General features: G+C 37.0%; 1 protein-coding gene across 1 annotated transcript in view; it reads right to left on the bottom strand.

The window, feature by feature from the left end:
- The window catches only part of TRDN (triadin), a 235131-nt gene that overhangs the window by 175626 nt on the left and 42162 nt on the right, over nucleotides 1-17343 (bottom strand). Inside the window, exons 3-4 of the mRNA XM_055715002.1 lie at nucleotides 15015-15152; nucleotides 13134-13160 (exon numbers count right to left, since the gene is read on the bottom strand). Coding sequence (XP_055570977.1) covers nucleotides 13134-13160; nucleotides 15015-15152 — 165 coding nt within the window. The remainder of the gene's footprint in view (nucleotides 1-13133; nucleotides 13161-15014; nucleotides 15153-17343) is intronic.

The raw sequence follows: 17343 nt of genomic DNA, 5'->3' as shown, positions 1-17343 counted from the left end.
GCCCAGCTTGAGAGGTCATCCTACACACAGAGATTAATATGGCCCACTAAGTGATAAATCACATTCTTCAGGCAGAGTCATCTATATGGGCATAATATTCCTTGTTCGCCTTAAGATGCCTCAGCATTGCTGGGTTCCCACCATTTGTTATGTGTCTCACTACAGAAAATAGGCCTCTTTTTCTTGAAAAAATAAATACAAATCTCTGTCATTAAAAAAAAAGAAAGAAAAAGGGCTTTTAAAATTACTCTGGTTTCAGGGTTTTTCTTGTTGTATGTATGGAACAATGACTGCAGAGCTGGCCATCTAAATCAGCCTCACGTAAAAATCAGCAGTGAAGCTTGCCACAAATACTTCAGTAAGGTAAACACCAAGGTACTTTCTAGATAGCTGCACTGAGAATCTCATCTGACTGCTGGTACAATTATGACACCCCACATCACAAAAAACCTACACAAATTCCTTGAAGTGAAATACACCTTCATAATACATAACTGTGTGTGTATATATGTTTTTATATATCGCAGTGTGCCATCATTAAGATCTCTTCACAAGATCCTCCTTATAGTTTGAACCATTATAAAAAATTGCAGCCTGAAACAGATTGATTCTGATACATTACAACCTACATTTTCCCAGCACAAATAAATCTAGTCTCAATATATGCTGATCTTGATCAATTTACAAGACAGAAAATGGTGACTCTTTGTTAACTGCAAAATATTTAAAATAAGGAAACACATTAGTTTATTGGAGTTTTTTTCTGTTCTGAGAATTTTGATACTCTTTGCTTCATCTTTTATGACAAATAGCTTTAATTTTCTAGTAATCACATCATATCTTATTGCTGAGTTGACAAAGCAGTTATAATATCGTAGAAGACTTACATGGCCAGTTTAAAGCATGCAATTTATCTCTATCAATGTGACACATTGTTAATAAATCCTAAATATTATGAATTCATGTTTAGAAAAATGACAGAATCAAGCAGCAGCAAGGATAATCTTTGTCACCACGGCAACCATCCTGATTCTTTATGAGATGACAGCACAGTTTATTAAATTATTGTAAGGGAGTATGTATTTTAAAAGCTGTATTTCATTGTTTTCTTCGGTAATCAAGCAGACATGAAAAATTATCTTTCCTCTTGCATTTTGAATGGATAAGTACTTTAGTTCCTTAAATGTGGGTGCTGCTTGTCACTGACTGCTCTGGACCTCAGGTCTTGTGCAGATATGCAGAACATGCAGGGTGATTCTTTTAAATAACTGCAAGAAAGGAAGCTAGTAGTCTCCTCACTGACCATTTCAAGATGCTGAAAGGAGATATATTCAACTATATTGTCAGCAGGCTGATATATCAGGTACTGTTGACCCAAAGCAAGCCCTCACATTCAGTTGATGATCAGTATCACTTTGGCTGTACATGCAGTCTGGGGACGAGCTTCCCCCCCGCCCCTCACCCAGCCAATTTTCATTAATAGGGGTTCACAGTGTTTAACGACAGCCCAGCACTGGCTGTGCACTACAAAATCTCAGTTCTAGGAAGATCAGGGTGGGAGAAAGAGAAAAAAATAAAGTCCCTTGAATCCATGGCAGCTAGTGGTACAGCACTGTGCAGGTTCGCATCAGTGCAAACCCTGATGGTATGGCACGAGCAGATTCTCCTGGTTCCTGAAACAGAGTTCCCTTCTTTGTCTGCTCCCATGTTTCTGATTTCGATTTTTTGTTATCTCCTTTTTTTAACATAATAAAATATGTAACATTATTCTCAGCTATTTTAATCGCATTGTATTATGACAGCACCTACGGGCCTCAGCCCACATGAATGGCTTTAGGTACCACATGGAGTTATAACACAATATAATATCCCATCTCTGTAACACAGGAGTTCAAACTCTAAGAGGGCTACATTTCCTCTGTTAGCGGGAAAGCATAGCCATGCATCTTGCTTCAGTAGAGAATGAAGTGGTGAGTAGCAATCTGACATTGCTAAAACAGCTCGTAGACCTCAACCTCTGCTGAGTTTCTATCTTATGGATGAAATACACCTTAATAAAACCAACAAACCAAACAAAAAATGTCAATTATATGAGAGACAAATTGAGGAAAAAAAGGGATTATTGTCCCCATCTGAAACACAAGAATGCTTTACTCAAGATAGCCCAGAAAGTAACATAAGAATGGGGAACTGGAACTCTGATCCCTGACATTCAATATTATCCCCATATTCTTAAAGCCATCCTGTTTCTACTTATAACTTTTTACTTACTTACTTACTATAACTACTTACTACTATAGTAAGGATGGAACTTTAGGCTTCATGTATTTACTGTTTTAAAGGTATAATTGAACAGATGGAATTTTACTTGAAATGTTAATAGATTGTTCTTTCTAAGCAAATTTTACCAGTTGGTCATCTTTTCCATGATCTCTCACAGGTAACACAACAGGTAACAGCGATATACACCTTCAGTGCTTTGACATTCTTTCCCTTTATAAATATCTAAGTGTGAAAAGGAAAATGAGTCCCATTCAGACTCCTAGTGAACCAGAGGTTAATAATTTGCTTTTGAGAAGGTAAAACCCTTACAGGTATTGCCAGCAATTTAATAGGGCTGTATTCTTGCTAGTTTATCAAGACTAATTGGTAGCAGGCAGCTGATTATCCTGAAGAGTTGGTGGAAATAGATACTGAGGGCAAGGCAAGAGTGAGCTTTAGAAGATGAGAGGGTTATAATTTCTAATGTGTTTCTAGATGCTGTCTGTATGAAGAATTGCAGTCGACCCTCTTGCTGCTGGTATCCTCAGGAGAAATTTGCAATTGTGCAGCTGATGTCTATTTTTAATCTAGATAGGACCAGCTGGTGAGGGTGACAGTTCTCCTTGTGGGGCTAGGAGGAGAATAAAGGAAGTTGTGCATTAGAGTAACTTCCAGCTAACTAGTAATACATCATCTAGCTGTAGTTTAGAGGAAAAAAAACCCACAAATTTTGCAACAGGAAAAAGATGGGGGGGGGGGGGGGGAAGAGCAGGAAATATTTAATTGGGGAGTGAACCTGGTGCATTATAACAAAAGGCTTTAAGTACCAGCATTCAGCATTGGAAAGTTTTAGTGACACATAGGACTAATTTAGATGACTTCACAACTAGCTTGCTAGTAGTATAGTCTTATCCCCAGTGCTTTCTTAGATCTTGTCCTGTTCTGAGAATTCAGGTTAAGGTACAGAACAACTTTTCCTGAAGTCATATGTCACAAGATCTGTCCTGAAAATGTGACAGGAGGTGAATTGCCTCTTACCGATGAAAATGCTGAATGGTTTATGTGCTCATCCACTGCATAACATGCCAAGCCACAGTGCCTCTTAAGTATGATTTCAAAATTGTTTATCCATTTCTTTGGAAAACACAGGTACATTTTAGAATGAGAATGAAGATTTCTTTTTTCTGTTATTTTTTTATTTCATATTTTGAAGAATTATACAACATCTCTTTCATCTGCTGTGTAAGACTACTTTTGGCAGAGGTCACAGAAGACCATTTCTCCTTCTTGGTGCAAACCCTCTGCTCTGATGTATATTTACTAAAAAGAACATGTTGTTCTAAACTGTAAACGTTGCAATGAAGCAATGTTGTTTGGTTCTAAACCTGTTCAGCAAATCTCAGCTACTTCCCCTGAGTTGACTTTATTCCTTCCACTTGATGCTTTGTTTGGCATCACTAAGCATGCAGAAATAGAGAACATGACCCTCTCTATGTTTCTGGACAATTTGTATCTTGAGTAGCATACAGCAAACAAGAAGGCTTTATGTTCCCCCAAGAATACAGGGGTTTAACACGGCCTTCCAGATGTATGTTAAGCCTTCTTTGTAAAGCCAGAACAGGACAAAAATAAATAGATTAGATTCCAGTTCAACAGATATTGAATTGTTTCCACACTATTGCAGTTTCACTGGTCTATAATAGAAATTCACCGTATATGACCTGCTGACACCTGCATCATCATGCTGAGGAGTACTTTGATTCCAGAGTGATGTTTTGTCTTATTTTTATTTTTACAAGGCTATGCAGCAAAGGAGATACATTGTGAGGAAGGCATTTTCAGAACACGGTGCATGTTATTTTCATAACAGCAAAACATCCCAGATCATGTAAAGATTTTACTATAAGCCACTCTTTCATAATCTCCAACATATTAAACTGAACTTATTCCATTCCTCCTTTCCTCATTAAAGACAATTAAATATGTACATACTTTTCCATATTACGATGTTTGAAATAGCATTCCTTTTGCTATCGCATAAGATAGCTTTAGCAATTAATGGTGAATAGGAGTGTATCATTATATTACTGTGTAGTTATTAAAACAGTGTTATCACAAAATCACTTATTAGTGTCATTGACCTTTCCTCCTTGTTTTTATATATTTGGGTGTTTTCATATATCTACCAGGGCTGCTTAAAACTTAATCCCACAAACTCTTTCAATACAAAATTGTCATTTAGCAAAATAAGAAAACATCTATTTTTCCTGAAAAGCTAAATGAGAGGGGAAGTTTGATATAAGTCCCCAAGGCTGGAGTATTAGGTGTAAATGTGGGAGCTGTTACATAGCTCTCATTTGTTTCTTTGAGACAAATCCAAAAAGTGTACTACATCCTCCACTAAAAAAAAAAAAAAAAAAAAAAAAAAAGCTAAAGAAATGGTTGTAGCTAAATCCAGCTTGAAAGCCTCAATTTACCAAGGCAAATGGAACCTGACATAGAGCACAACCCTCTCCTCTCCTCCCTTCCCCTCCCTTCCCTTCCCTTCCCCTCCCCTCCCCTCCCTTCCCCTCCCCTCTCCTCTCCTCTCCTCTCCTCTTTCTAAAGCCTAAGATTTTATGGTTTAGGTTTTCTTTTCCCTCTGGTAAGGTTTCCATTTGCAGCAGAAGCCAATATCTTAACAGAAAGGTTTTTAAGGGGAAGAGGGTGCTTGCAATTAACTTTGACTAATTATCCTGTAAAGCAGCACTGACATCCTTCAGGAAGACCATATGCAGACTGGTTTACATGGAGGAATTATAATGACTGGGCTTTTGAAAGAATTAAAAATGAAAGATATTAAAAGGTCTTCAACCCTAAACAACTTTTACATAAAAGTAATTTTTATTCTTAGTATAGAAATATGCTGACTGGTTTTTTTTCATTCCCAGACTGCAGTTCTGTACCTTTGTTCTGAAATGCAAAAGGAACATTAATTGCACTTTGATTAAAAAAAAATCAAACCAACCAAAACCAAAAAAAAAAAACCACAAAACCCCCTAACTCAAAACAATCAGAGGTAGAGCCATGTGATCAAAACCAATTTTTCCTTCTGTGGAAAGTAAAATTGTCTTGACATGTTTCTTTTTATGGATTCCAGCCTGCAAAGATGTTGTTGGACCAGTTTCAAATGATGTTTTTAATAATCAATTTTATCAAAGTCTGCATTTAATTGAATGTAATTTTATGCAGAAAAAATGCAGATGAAACTTGTAGACCTCTAAGTAGAGCAAAATGATATATACAAGAATACATAAAATTGTTAATCTTGATTAGCATCAAAGGAATCTTTTCCCATATAAATCTATTCAATTGTTTGGATTTTTTTTTATAAAGGAGAAAAAAATAGAAAAAAAATCACAAGACTAACCACAGTTGTTCTACTCAGCTTTAAAAAAACTCAGTTCTGCAGATTCTACCTTAATGTATTAGTCTGCAAATATATATTCCTAGAAATCCAGTCACTTCTACATCAAATTGATTTTTCTTAGGGGTCTGGCATGCAAAAGAGAGATACTGTTTCTGGGGGTCATGAGCATGGAGTTCCTTTCTGCTACGTCCTCTCCCTGGCCGGCAGTAGCTTTGATGGGATCTGAGCTCTCTCAGAAACATGCAGGACCCCTAGTTTTAGTGTTGTGGGTTTAATGGGGTTTCAGAAGAGCAGCCCACTCCCCAGGTCAGGCATTTACTCTGCCTCAGGCACAGCAGGTTCCTAGCCAGGGGGGGCATCTGCCCAGCACTCCCCTCTTCCTTTAGAGTTAGAACCTCCCCAGTGCTCCATTGCAGGGGCACAAATGAAAATTTCCAGGAAGGCAATATGGACAGCTTCATTTAAGGTTTCCCCTGATTTAAAAGAATACCTTAAACAGCTGTAAACCTCTGTGCTGCTGTACTTCTGCTGAGGATTCCTACCAGCCTTGTGGCTCAAAAAGTTCTCTCTGTATCTTTTAAAAAATAGCTGGCAAGTTTGGATTAAAATGTTTGAACTCAAGCTGAAACCCAATCACTAGTCTTCAATATACTATAATTGAACATCTCTGTTGCCTAGTAGTATACAGTTTTGTTTCATCTGTTTCATCTGTTTCATATAGAAAATATTTTCTTTCCATTATAAAATGCTATTTTATAGTGGATATGCTATCACTGTATTGATCAGACTAAGTAAAACAAGATGAGATTGTTAAAAGAACATTAATAACAGAAATGGATACCACAAAAATGCAAAATGCAAAAAATACATATCTGGAAAAGCAGTTTAACATCTGAGAATTGAACCAATCAATGTTTTTCATCTTTAACACAGGGTGTATTTTACACAAAGATATGCAAAATGCTTTGTAGTAAAGTGTAGCCTAGGGAGACAGTGAAAGCCTTTTAGAGAGATCCGTAATAGCAACTCATACACAGAAAAGTGAACATTACCATATGGAACATAAAAGAAACTGAATTTGGAAGGTATTACCAGTACAAATAGATATATACTTCAGGGATGGATGGAACTGCATAATTAATTTCTAAGACACACATATACCAACCACACCAGCAACTGAGTTTTCAGGTTGCATCTATGGTATTCTGAATTTATTTTCTCAAGACCATTTCCAATTTTTTGGTTGAACATCATTTTCTGAACATGAATATTACCTCCAGAAAACCTACTTTATTTTTCCAGGTTTGTTACTGTATAACAAAAGAACTTCTAAATGATAAAAAGATGATGTTCTAATTTCAGTATTCTGCCCAGAAATAAAGTTAGTTGTCATGTTAGCTAGCAATGTAGTTTTTTTCAGGTATTTATGTGGCATAAACTCTAGTAATAACAAATGATTATTTATATATAACTTACAGTTATTTTAAACTTTAGAAGACTTTTTAACTAAAGAACTTTAAGTCTAAGAATCTTAATAAATTACCTGCTGGCATTTTAAACATCCTAATGTACTGTGGTAGTCATCAGCTACCCTATAAGGGTGCACTTGTCTCTTAGGTTCTGTGTCATTTCTGCCAGTCCCATGCTACATCTGAGATACCTTGTGGTATCTCAAATGGCACTAATCAGCTAAGTTAATTAATCTGAATCCTGCTCAATATGTTTCTAGTGTGGGAAAAGGTTGTTGCTTGAAGATTAATTAGTTAAAAGTAAAACTTCCTAACATATACACTACTTCTTCAAGATAACATATGAGTGGGACTAATTGCTATTTAACTAATCATGTGGGAATTTGGGGAAAAAAAGTCTCTTTGTCAAAACCTTGCTAAAAAACTGACCTGGTTCCAGCAATTTACTGCCATGGTGGTTTTGCTTGCTAACATTAATGTACATACTCCGTAGCCTTGGGCTCCTAGAAAGCAGTAGGTGGATTAGAGCCATGCAAGAAATGTGTCCCTGTTCAGTTCATTGACACCATGACTCGGGAAGTCCCTGACTGGGCCAAATGTCTGGAGTGTGGAGAAATGTTTTGGGAAATTATCGCTATATTTTCAAAAGTTCTGGCACCCTTCCTCAGGCATTTGCACGGGTCATTCTTGGGCAGCAATAAGGACTTCTGTCCCACCCACTGGGTTGTCTGGACTTTTAGTCTGATCATACATAACTATTGTTACGTACTTAACAGATAAACACAGTCAGACACATATTATAAATTGCAGATCTAAAACCTTATGTTTTTCCCTACCCTGTCTGAATACCCAAAAGAGTTCTTTTTAGGCTTATATACGCCATAATATCAAAACCACTTTAAATCCAAATTAGCAAATCCCCTACCAGTCTTCTCCAAGCTGGTTGTTCCTACCTCTCCCCTTTCCCAGGCAAAACTGTTGTAGTCATTTGCTTGATCACTATTATAAAGAGATGTAGGAAATTATCTGGTCTGAGAAACTTTCCTTTTGCAAGTATTTTGTTTGTTGTTAGCACAGGTTAATACCCAAGTCTGAACAAACAAATAGTTTGTGCTGTATAAATATTCTTAACCTTGGTGTGGAGAGGGTGTCAATGGGAGTGTCTGGGGGAACTGCACCTTGGCCAGAGCTACTGAGAGTCAGTCAGTGTAACTGACTGTACCCTTAAAAGTTGCCATATCTTTTAAGAAGGCCATGACGTGTATGTCTTCAGCATATTAATAACCAGCCTAATACTCAGATGGCAATATTCTCATTTGAACCAAAGACAGAAAGATAAGGTGCTTTGCTGAAAAGTTAACGTGTAATTAATAACGTTTTTTGCAACCTTTAACAGAAATTTCTGTTGTTTGTGGCTTTGTGTTTTAATCTACGATTTTTAATGTGATTTTTCTAAAAAAAAAATTTATAGCAAAGTAAGGAGAATAGAATTATTTCATATATTATATACATATCTCTAGCTCATACATAGGCTAACTCACAGAAGTTTAGATCACAGAGATAGATCTCTACTTCAAGGAAATTAAATTCTTTTGATTGTTGATACAGGATAATCCTATGCCAATAAAAACCTACTTGGTAATACAGACATGGTTAACAGTGACATGACTGTTCTTTATTTCTTACTCTGCTTTCTAAGTTAATTGTATTTATTGAAATGAAAATTACTTATGTAGCGACTGACTTGTGTGTGTGTCTGTGTGTGAGAGTGTAAGAGAGAGCAAGCAAAAGAGAAAGAAAGAGAGGATTTAATCTAAGCCCAGATATAAAACCAAGGAAGGATATCTTACAAAAAAATTTCCTAAGCTTCACTTTATAAAGTAAAAAAAAAACAACAAACAAACCCAAATAATTTTGACCTTGGAATCTTTTTCAAAGGTTTCCAACAACTTACTCCTAACACCACATATCAGATTCATGTTTCCCAGCCAGCATGCATCAATTGTTTTGAAGCAGAAGGTGTTACTTTTAACATACAAAAACCACTGCTACATGTGCACAGCTTGTCAGGTGCACCTTGGCTAGCTAAATGTGTAATCCATGTTCAGATCTTAAATTTTTAGTTACCCATATATAAACTGAAGTTCCTGAACAGTTTAGTAACAACATTTTTAACCATGGGTGACAATGCTGATGTGTCTGCACTTGCTTGTATTATTCAGATCATTATTTACAATTTTGTGAACCAGGTTTCTCAGCTCTTTTCCAGACTCACAAATGATGCCAGTAATGTCCACCAAAAAAACCCACACCAAACCCTACGAAAAAGCTTTTTTTTCTACAACAATAATTTCTAGTAAAAAGGACCAGAATATGAGAAAACATACGGATGTCAAATAATTGAATTTATCTCTAAAGTTTAAACTAACCCTGAAAAAATGAACATGATTATCAGTCATAACCATTGTTCTAGCAAGAAATGAAGCCAAACCCATATTAAATCTGCTTGAAACAGTTATTAGGCTTCTCAATACCTTTTGTGAAAATGGTGTTTTAATGTGTTGAGAACATGCATTGTTAAAGACTGCAAAGTCCTCTACAGAATAATCTTTCACTTCCTCCACTGAAGAACACTTTTTTTCTAGACAATGTCAAATTTTCACTCTTTTCCAATTATTAAAGATAAATATTAGTGATAAGACTTGGACTGGAAAAAAATAATTGCAATAAAAAAGGCACTGAAGGGGCATTTTCATCCTTTCTAAAGGATTCTGAAACTGATATTAGTCCTGTTGCATGTGCAAGTCCACTGTCATTACTTATACTTTTATTATCTTTGCTTTCAATTTACATCTCTAAGAAAGTGATCTTTGCTTTCTTTTCTTTGGATTCATAATTGTCATTACACTTTTCTCTTCTTCCTTCATCACTATACAGTGTCCTCGCCACTGCCCTTGAATTTTTTCCCATATGTAGTTGTATTGTGGTACCGGCTATCTTCTTATTTTGTCAGTTACTACATTACATCTTAAAGTAACCTTTGTGCTAACGTTTTAGCATTCATAAAATCTGCTAGTCAACAAAGCAAAGGAGTGAAGGCTTATCCATACACCCAAAAAAAGTTATGGAGGCTTTTCAAAACTCTCAAGACAATTTGTGAATACCACAATAACTGTGGGTTAGATTCAATACAAATACTTAAAAATCAGGCACAGCAACCATACTGCACATTTCCAGAGTGAAATTTGAGAGAGTTTTCTTGTAAATACGTGCAAAAAGTCAAACTGTTTGCATCCTGGAGACAGCAGTAGTGTTCTGTACAATTTCACTGGGTCATTTTTTCATGTAGGATGTTCAAATGCCACAAGCATAAAAGCCATCTAAGGAAAGATCATTCACAAAGCTGTAGATAACAATGCTGCACAGAGTGGAAGGGACCTTGATGCAGAAATTGTCTTTTATATGAAAACAGAGAATAATCCATAACTTATAACTTTGGTTCTCATTTTGTGGATCTAACTACTGATACTCCGTGTAATAATACTGATATTAATTTGTATAGCTGGTCCTGCTTTGGGTCCAGCCCTAACAGCAGCCACATGGGAAAAATCATGGATGCAATGTCTTGTTTCATTTTAGAAAGCTTTTCTTCTGGAGCTCTTATTTCAAGATGACAGACAGGACAGCACACATTAGTTAGGAAAAGCTGCTTCAAAGAGATCTGCACCGTGTGCTCAGAGGAACATGTTGTTTGCGAGAGTGCTACCTGCACAAGCTCGCCTGAGCCCTTGCCTCACCTCCCAGGGCTTTGCCTTCTGTGGTTATGAGCTTTAGCCCTGGAAGTGAATTTCAGTGTGCCTAAGCAGAGGAGCTGTTGACTAGACTTTGCTCTCAGCAAACTTCTATATAGGCTTAGACCCCGGCAATTCAGCTCCTTGCTGCTTAAACAATTTTAAGTCTACAAAGAGAGACACTAACAGCCCTGAGGAGCTCAGGGCTGCCTGTCACTGAGCAGACATGCACAATGATCTGCATTGGCATTACTAAGAGACTGGTGGCTTCAGACCACATATGTTTTATTTCTGTAGCCCAGAAAAAGAGGTGATAAAATCCGGTTGAATCAAGGCCACATCCTAGCTGCCAGGATGAAATGAAGACCTCCAGTCATCTGGAGATGATAACAAGTTATATGAGGATGTTGCTATGTGAAAGCTTATGGCTATATGCAGAAAGGGCCTTAGACCGTTTTCTTCATCAGTTCTAGTCAAGAAACAGCTTTTTGCAGAGGAACAAGTATGGGACTCCTTAACCTCTGAAAGGTGGAGGGAAAGATCTTGAGCACACATTGCAGAAGTGCAAAAGCCCGCTCAAAATCTATTTTACTGACCAGGCAGTTGAAGCATGTTTGAATTTGGGCTTTTTCACATCTGTGTGGCTGAGTTATCCTATAAGATACCAGCTCCAGAGGAATCACCAGGTCCTTGTCCATTTCCTTCGCACCAAAGATAGAAGACACTCTCAGACATACATCTCCAGAGGGTTGTGAGTTTTGAATAGTGAGGAAAACACTTTAAGCTGGCAGTTAGATACTCCGCTCCTTGGACTTTTAGGTCCCAACAATCACCTCCTCACTTCCAACTCAGTAATTTAAGCAGCTTCCAGCCTATTTTGATGGCCTCCCTGAATTCTATTTCTACAGCCTAGTGTCCCAATGCAAAGTGTAAGGCATGAGGATGTCACTGATTTCCAAAGAAGTAGGCATTGCAGTGCTGAGCATGACATTCATAAAGTTCTTATGGATTAAGCCTTCCCAGCAGTGAAGTATCCCCCCAGTACTCCCATCCCAGTCAGCTACACTGGCCCATGGAGACTAGCCACCTTCCACCCACGTACCTGGCCTCTCTGCCAATAATGCACTACGGTTTCATACTCTTTGCACCCACTGTAAAATTAACAATGTATTACTCTTTTTGGAAGAAGAGACAGAGCAATGCTGAACCTTTTGCGATGTTTCCTGATGGAATAAAGAGATGGAATATTTTCCTACACTGTCTGTAAGTTTTCTTCAGTCCTTATGTGAAGGATCATCCCTTCAAGCCTATTAATCCCTTTGATACCCTATTAAGACTGACAAAATGTGTCATAAAATAGAAGCCTGATCCAGTTCCAATTAAATTCAGAGAAAACTGGATTGTAATCTCAGCACCAACTGGGGTGACATATTCTTCAGTATAGGTGTTTACTTATTGAGACTTTGATGGATACAAAATTTAGATCACACAGGGATGGTTACACATCTTGTTACTATCAAGCTTTGCTCAATTTGGAGAAAAAAACACACCTTAGTTTTGAAAGGTTTATAGCCTATCACCAATACATCAAGACTTCTAATACTTTTCATTTTGATTTAACAGAAGTTGAACTTAAGTTTTATGTTTTGGTATAACAGTTTTAGTGTCTGAAAAGATTTATATTATACATCCTACTTGCTTCTCTTGTCTGCTTTAAAAATTCAATGATAACTAATTTTTTTCAGAAGATTCAGAAGTAGTCTTTCTTTTAGGGTTCTGTGTTGGTACAAAGTAAAATATTTTTACAACACCTCACCATTATTTCTCACTAAATGTTCTTTTCCTATTATTATTTCTAAAGATTATTTCTATCCAGACATACACATAACTCACATTGACATTAATAGGAGTCCCACATGTAGGGAAAGGGTACAGATAATATTTCTATAATTCTATTTGTTTTTTATGAACATTTTCCAGGTTTTGTGCATAATAATGAAACAGTCAAGGATTCTTACAGACCAGCAAACTACTGCAAGTATTATTAATTGAGTTTCTTATTTGACGAGTTTGTTAAAGTGCAGCTTACAAGGTTAGTAAACTGACATGTAGCTAATGACAGAACCTATATCACAGATATACTAGTTATTTCTTAAAATGATTGAAATGTATTTGCCCTTTATAATATGGCAACTGACCAACCTTTTTTCCGGGAAGGTTCCACTTCACCTAAACCAAGAGAAAAGGACAAATATCAGAGAAGAGGTATCATCATTAAAAAAAATAATTTTTTTTGTGTTGGCTCATTTTAGTTCAAAAAAAAGAAAGATATACTTTATATGCTAAGTGGCAAGCACTCTATTCTGAGATCTTGGATTTTTCATAAACTATCTCTCCTACCTCAGAGGTTTTGCTGGGTCTAGGGTAGATAAATTCAATGTGCAGTAGTAACCAAGGAAACATCCAAACCTAGCTTTGTCCTTCTGGATGTTAACTTGTCACTACAATTCACAATTTGCTTGATTTTATACATGTTCACATGTTCTAAGGAAAGGCCCAGTGGTTCTGGTTCAGCTCCAAATGATAAAATGCAAATGCAGATTGCCAAGATTGTAAATCTAACAATGCTTCCAGTGAAATCCAAGGCAAAAAATACTCCGTGGAACTATAAGCACTTAGCTGCTGCAGTGTGTTATTCCACCTCCATGTTGGACACGGAATTTAAGGGAGTTATCCTGGATGACTGTGGTGAGTGCAGAGCCTCAGCTGCACTGACTGCAGTGCACACTGGGAAGGGAGTTCACACGCGCTTACTTTTTATGATACAGTGCAGTAAGTTGCCTACTGCCTTTTCACACTCCTGGGAGATATTGATGAAATTCTACTTGGGCCAAAGGCTGGTAGGACTGAGGTTTTCAAACACTTAGTGAGCATTCAGATCTTGAATTTTTGTATGTCAGGTATTTTACGAGCTTTCCTACTTGCATTAACACTTATCAAGTTGAGTATTTGAAAGCTTGCAGGTGCTTTGGAAGCTACGAAATGACAAGAATGAATGCTGTTCAAATTTTAGCAAGCTCTCCATATTTCACCTTTTCTGTTTCTCAGCCATGTGAGAGACTGGCTTTCTTCTAGTTGTAAATGATATCTCTGAATAGCATGCCCAGTTCACAGGCTTATATGTAGCAGTCTATCTATTAATCATATATGCTGCTAATATAAAAAGCTCATGCACACATTTAAAAGGTAGATATTTAATATCTCAAGTTTATGAACAAACAGGTAGAAGTTAGATCCAGTACATATTGCTTTTTAATTATATTCTGGTATAGCCAAATAGAACATGAAATAAACAACTGTGAAATGAAGATGTCACTCCTACACTTATCACTTGTCAAAATGACCAATAGGAAGTGACATGATGATCTACTACTGCTCTGCTCACACCAGGGAACTACTTATTCTACAACAGAACCAAACTTGAAATGTTAGCAACTTGCTTTCATTTATCAAATTATGTCAGGTGAAGAATTTTACTATGATGGCAGAACCATGACTTTTAGTAAACGGAATTATTTGCAATATGCCATCCAAAATCCCCTTAGTTCAGCCAAAATGCTACTTTTTTGTTGTTGCTGTTGTTTCAATATATTGTCCTGTCATCACGCTATCAAATAAAAAACTTCTAAGTTTCTTGATCTACCCTGTATATTTACCAGAGTTCTTTAGATTCTGGCTGATTAAAAGAAAAGAACTATTGCCGTTCTCTGAAGCAATATTCTGATGCATATTTTGGTTGTGGCTTTGAAGTCTTGTATAATTAGTGCTCTTTACTTCAAGATGTACTAATGGTAATATTTAATTCCGACAGCTTTTCTATAATGGTACATTAAACATGAGATGAAAGCTAACAAAGAGACCAATTTACTGATTGGAATAGCCAGTAGATGCTTTATTAGCAACAATGTTCACTTTTCATTTTGTTTGACCTTCTTGTCTGTGAGGTTAAAAGCTGAGTAAGCCAATGTAATGCACGTAAAACAGCAGTTAGAGCAGTTACAGAAGTCTTTACATTGCAAATACCTTCATCACTGTCATCATCATCACTCCATACGATGTCAGACAGTAAAGAAATAAAGCCATAAAGCCAATCAGTGGATTCTTCCAATGTCTCATGAATGATTCTCAGTGGTTCTGTGCTGAGCTTGTTAACAGATCTTCCTGAGTGCAGAGTTTAAAACAAAAGCAGTTTGAAATTAGAAAAAACAAACAACCCCAAACAAAAACAACACAACAAAAACCAACTCCTTCAGTGATTAAAGTTAATCTTCATTTTATACAGGGCTAATTATACTACCTCCTTTAACAGAAACAAAGATTGTGAATGTTAATTTTTATTATTAAAGTGTTTGAGGACAACTCTCCTTCCTGTGCAAGACTGGTATCAATTGAATCCTACTGTACTTAATGTTCGCAGAGTGATTAAGGACCCATTGGATAATTTGGTCTGAGACTGTGCTCACAGGTTCTGGCTCTTATTCTGAGGCTTGGTTGGGCAAAGGATAAACATAGATTTGATTCTACCTAATATTAATCCTTTTAGATATCTTCCCTTCAGCCCAGGTTTTTTTTCTTTCCTCTGGCTTAGGTCCTCTGCCTCTTAATGCAAGTTTAGAATTCACTGCCACTTGTGTCCCACTCCTCATGTCACATGTCCCCTTGAGCTCCTTCTTCTACACAAGTCCTGGCTGAGGAAATTGCTGAGCCCTGGTTTAACCACAGAGACAGGTCATACTGCTGTCATGGAGTACATGTAAAGGATGGTAAGAAGAAAGCTGTGCATACTTGGGCCAAAATAAACCTAAGTCCTAAGTCCAGAAATAAATCTAAGTCCAGAATGAAGGGAAATGCACGTCCAAATTGTGGCACAGAGACAGCTACGTTCAAACATGTACACCTTTGTACCTAGTTCTTCTCTTATTTCAAGTTTCTTTCACATACACTTGTGCACATCTCCATATTTAACTAGTTCTGGTCTTACTGCTTTTACCGTAGGCAAGTAAGGTGGCAAACGAGGAAGTTGTGCGCTCTAATGTGCTCCACCTTCCTGGGACCTGTAATGGAAATGTGGCCCCTGCTCCCCACTGTATCTGCACCCAGGAAGAGCAACCATCAGTGGGTAACAGAAGTATTCCCTTAAAGGCTTTTCCAATTGTGATTTCACCAAGTTTCTCCCTACCCTGTTTATGCTGACATAGTATTTCAGAGGAAATATCCAGCCTCTGACAGGGTATTTCTTTTGACCTTTCTGTCCAGCAGACTTGTATTTTCTTGAAATCTGTGCCAAACACTGCTTAGGAACAGTGACAACTCTTTCAGGCTGTGTTACTGTCCACTGTGCTTGAAACAGCACACACCTTATCCGTGTGAAGGTTTCCCACAAATGTAGACGACTGAAGGTAAATCACAAATACGATTTGAGTCATTGGCCTAGTCTTGTTCTTAGGAGATTCAATAAAAATATATGTACTGAATTTAACAGTATGAAGATGGGAACCATATCTCTGTTTACCACTATCTTTCTGTTTGCAAATATTTTAGTAGAAAATTAAACACAAGTCTCTTCAGAACTACTTCTGGTTGCAGTGTTCTGACTCACAAGCCAAATCTCAGCAGTAATCAGCAGTAGTCTCACATGGACTTGCAGGTTACACAGACAGGCAAAGTGCAGGCTTGAAGCAACTTCTTTGACAGCAGCAGTATGAACAGTTATTTTCTAAAAGTGCTGTAACGAAATATACAAGTAACTTTATTTGAAATATAAATGTATCACTGAATAATCCCTTTTATTTTTAACTAATCAATCTGAAACAAAAAAGACTGGGCTGATTTTCTATTATTTTGATGTCCTTATTGATAATGTAGACCAGAGAAATATTTCGAAGATTGCATTATATAGAGATATGCTACTGAACAATCAGGCACATCAAATAAATTAATTATGTGCCATGATGAAATGACATCATTGCAAAGATATATGCATGATCTCTTCATTTAGTGTACTATTCTGTGCACTATTGTATTCAGAAAGATCGAGTAGTGTAACAGGGAATATTTGCTTTGCTTATCATAAGGCCCTTATTTATTTGCATTGGCCTCATGCACCAAGATGTAGAGATTTTATTTTTTCAACTGATTTGCCGCAAATGCTCAAGTGATTACCAGGAGAATGAATACCTATATTTAGGTTATTAAAAATTAAATCTGCAATCTGACCCCTGATTGCATTTGTACTTTATTCTAATCTAGAAGTGCTAAGGAGTCTGAGTGGGCTAATGGAATGGACATGGCCAGAGGGGTCTTAGCATAACTGAGGTTTTGGTTCTCAAGCAGGGACGGTTTCACTTTGTAC

This window comes from Falco cherrug, chromosome 6 (genome assembly GCF_023634085.1).
Source record: "Falco cherrug isolate bFalChe1 chromosome 6, bFalChe1.pri, whole genome shotgun sequence".
NCBI classification, from domain to species: domain Eukaryota; kingdom Metazoa; phylum Chordata; class Aves; order Falconiformes; family Falconidae; genus Falco; species Falco cherrug.
Note: the sequence above shows the minus strand (reverse complement) of the source record. Positions and strands in the feature narration are given on the sequence as shown.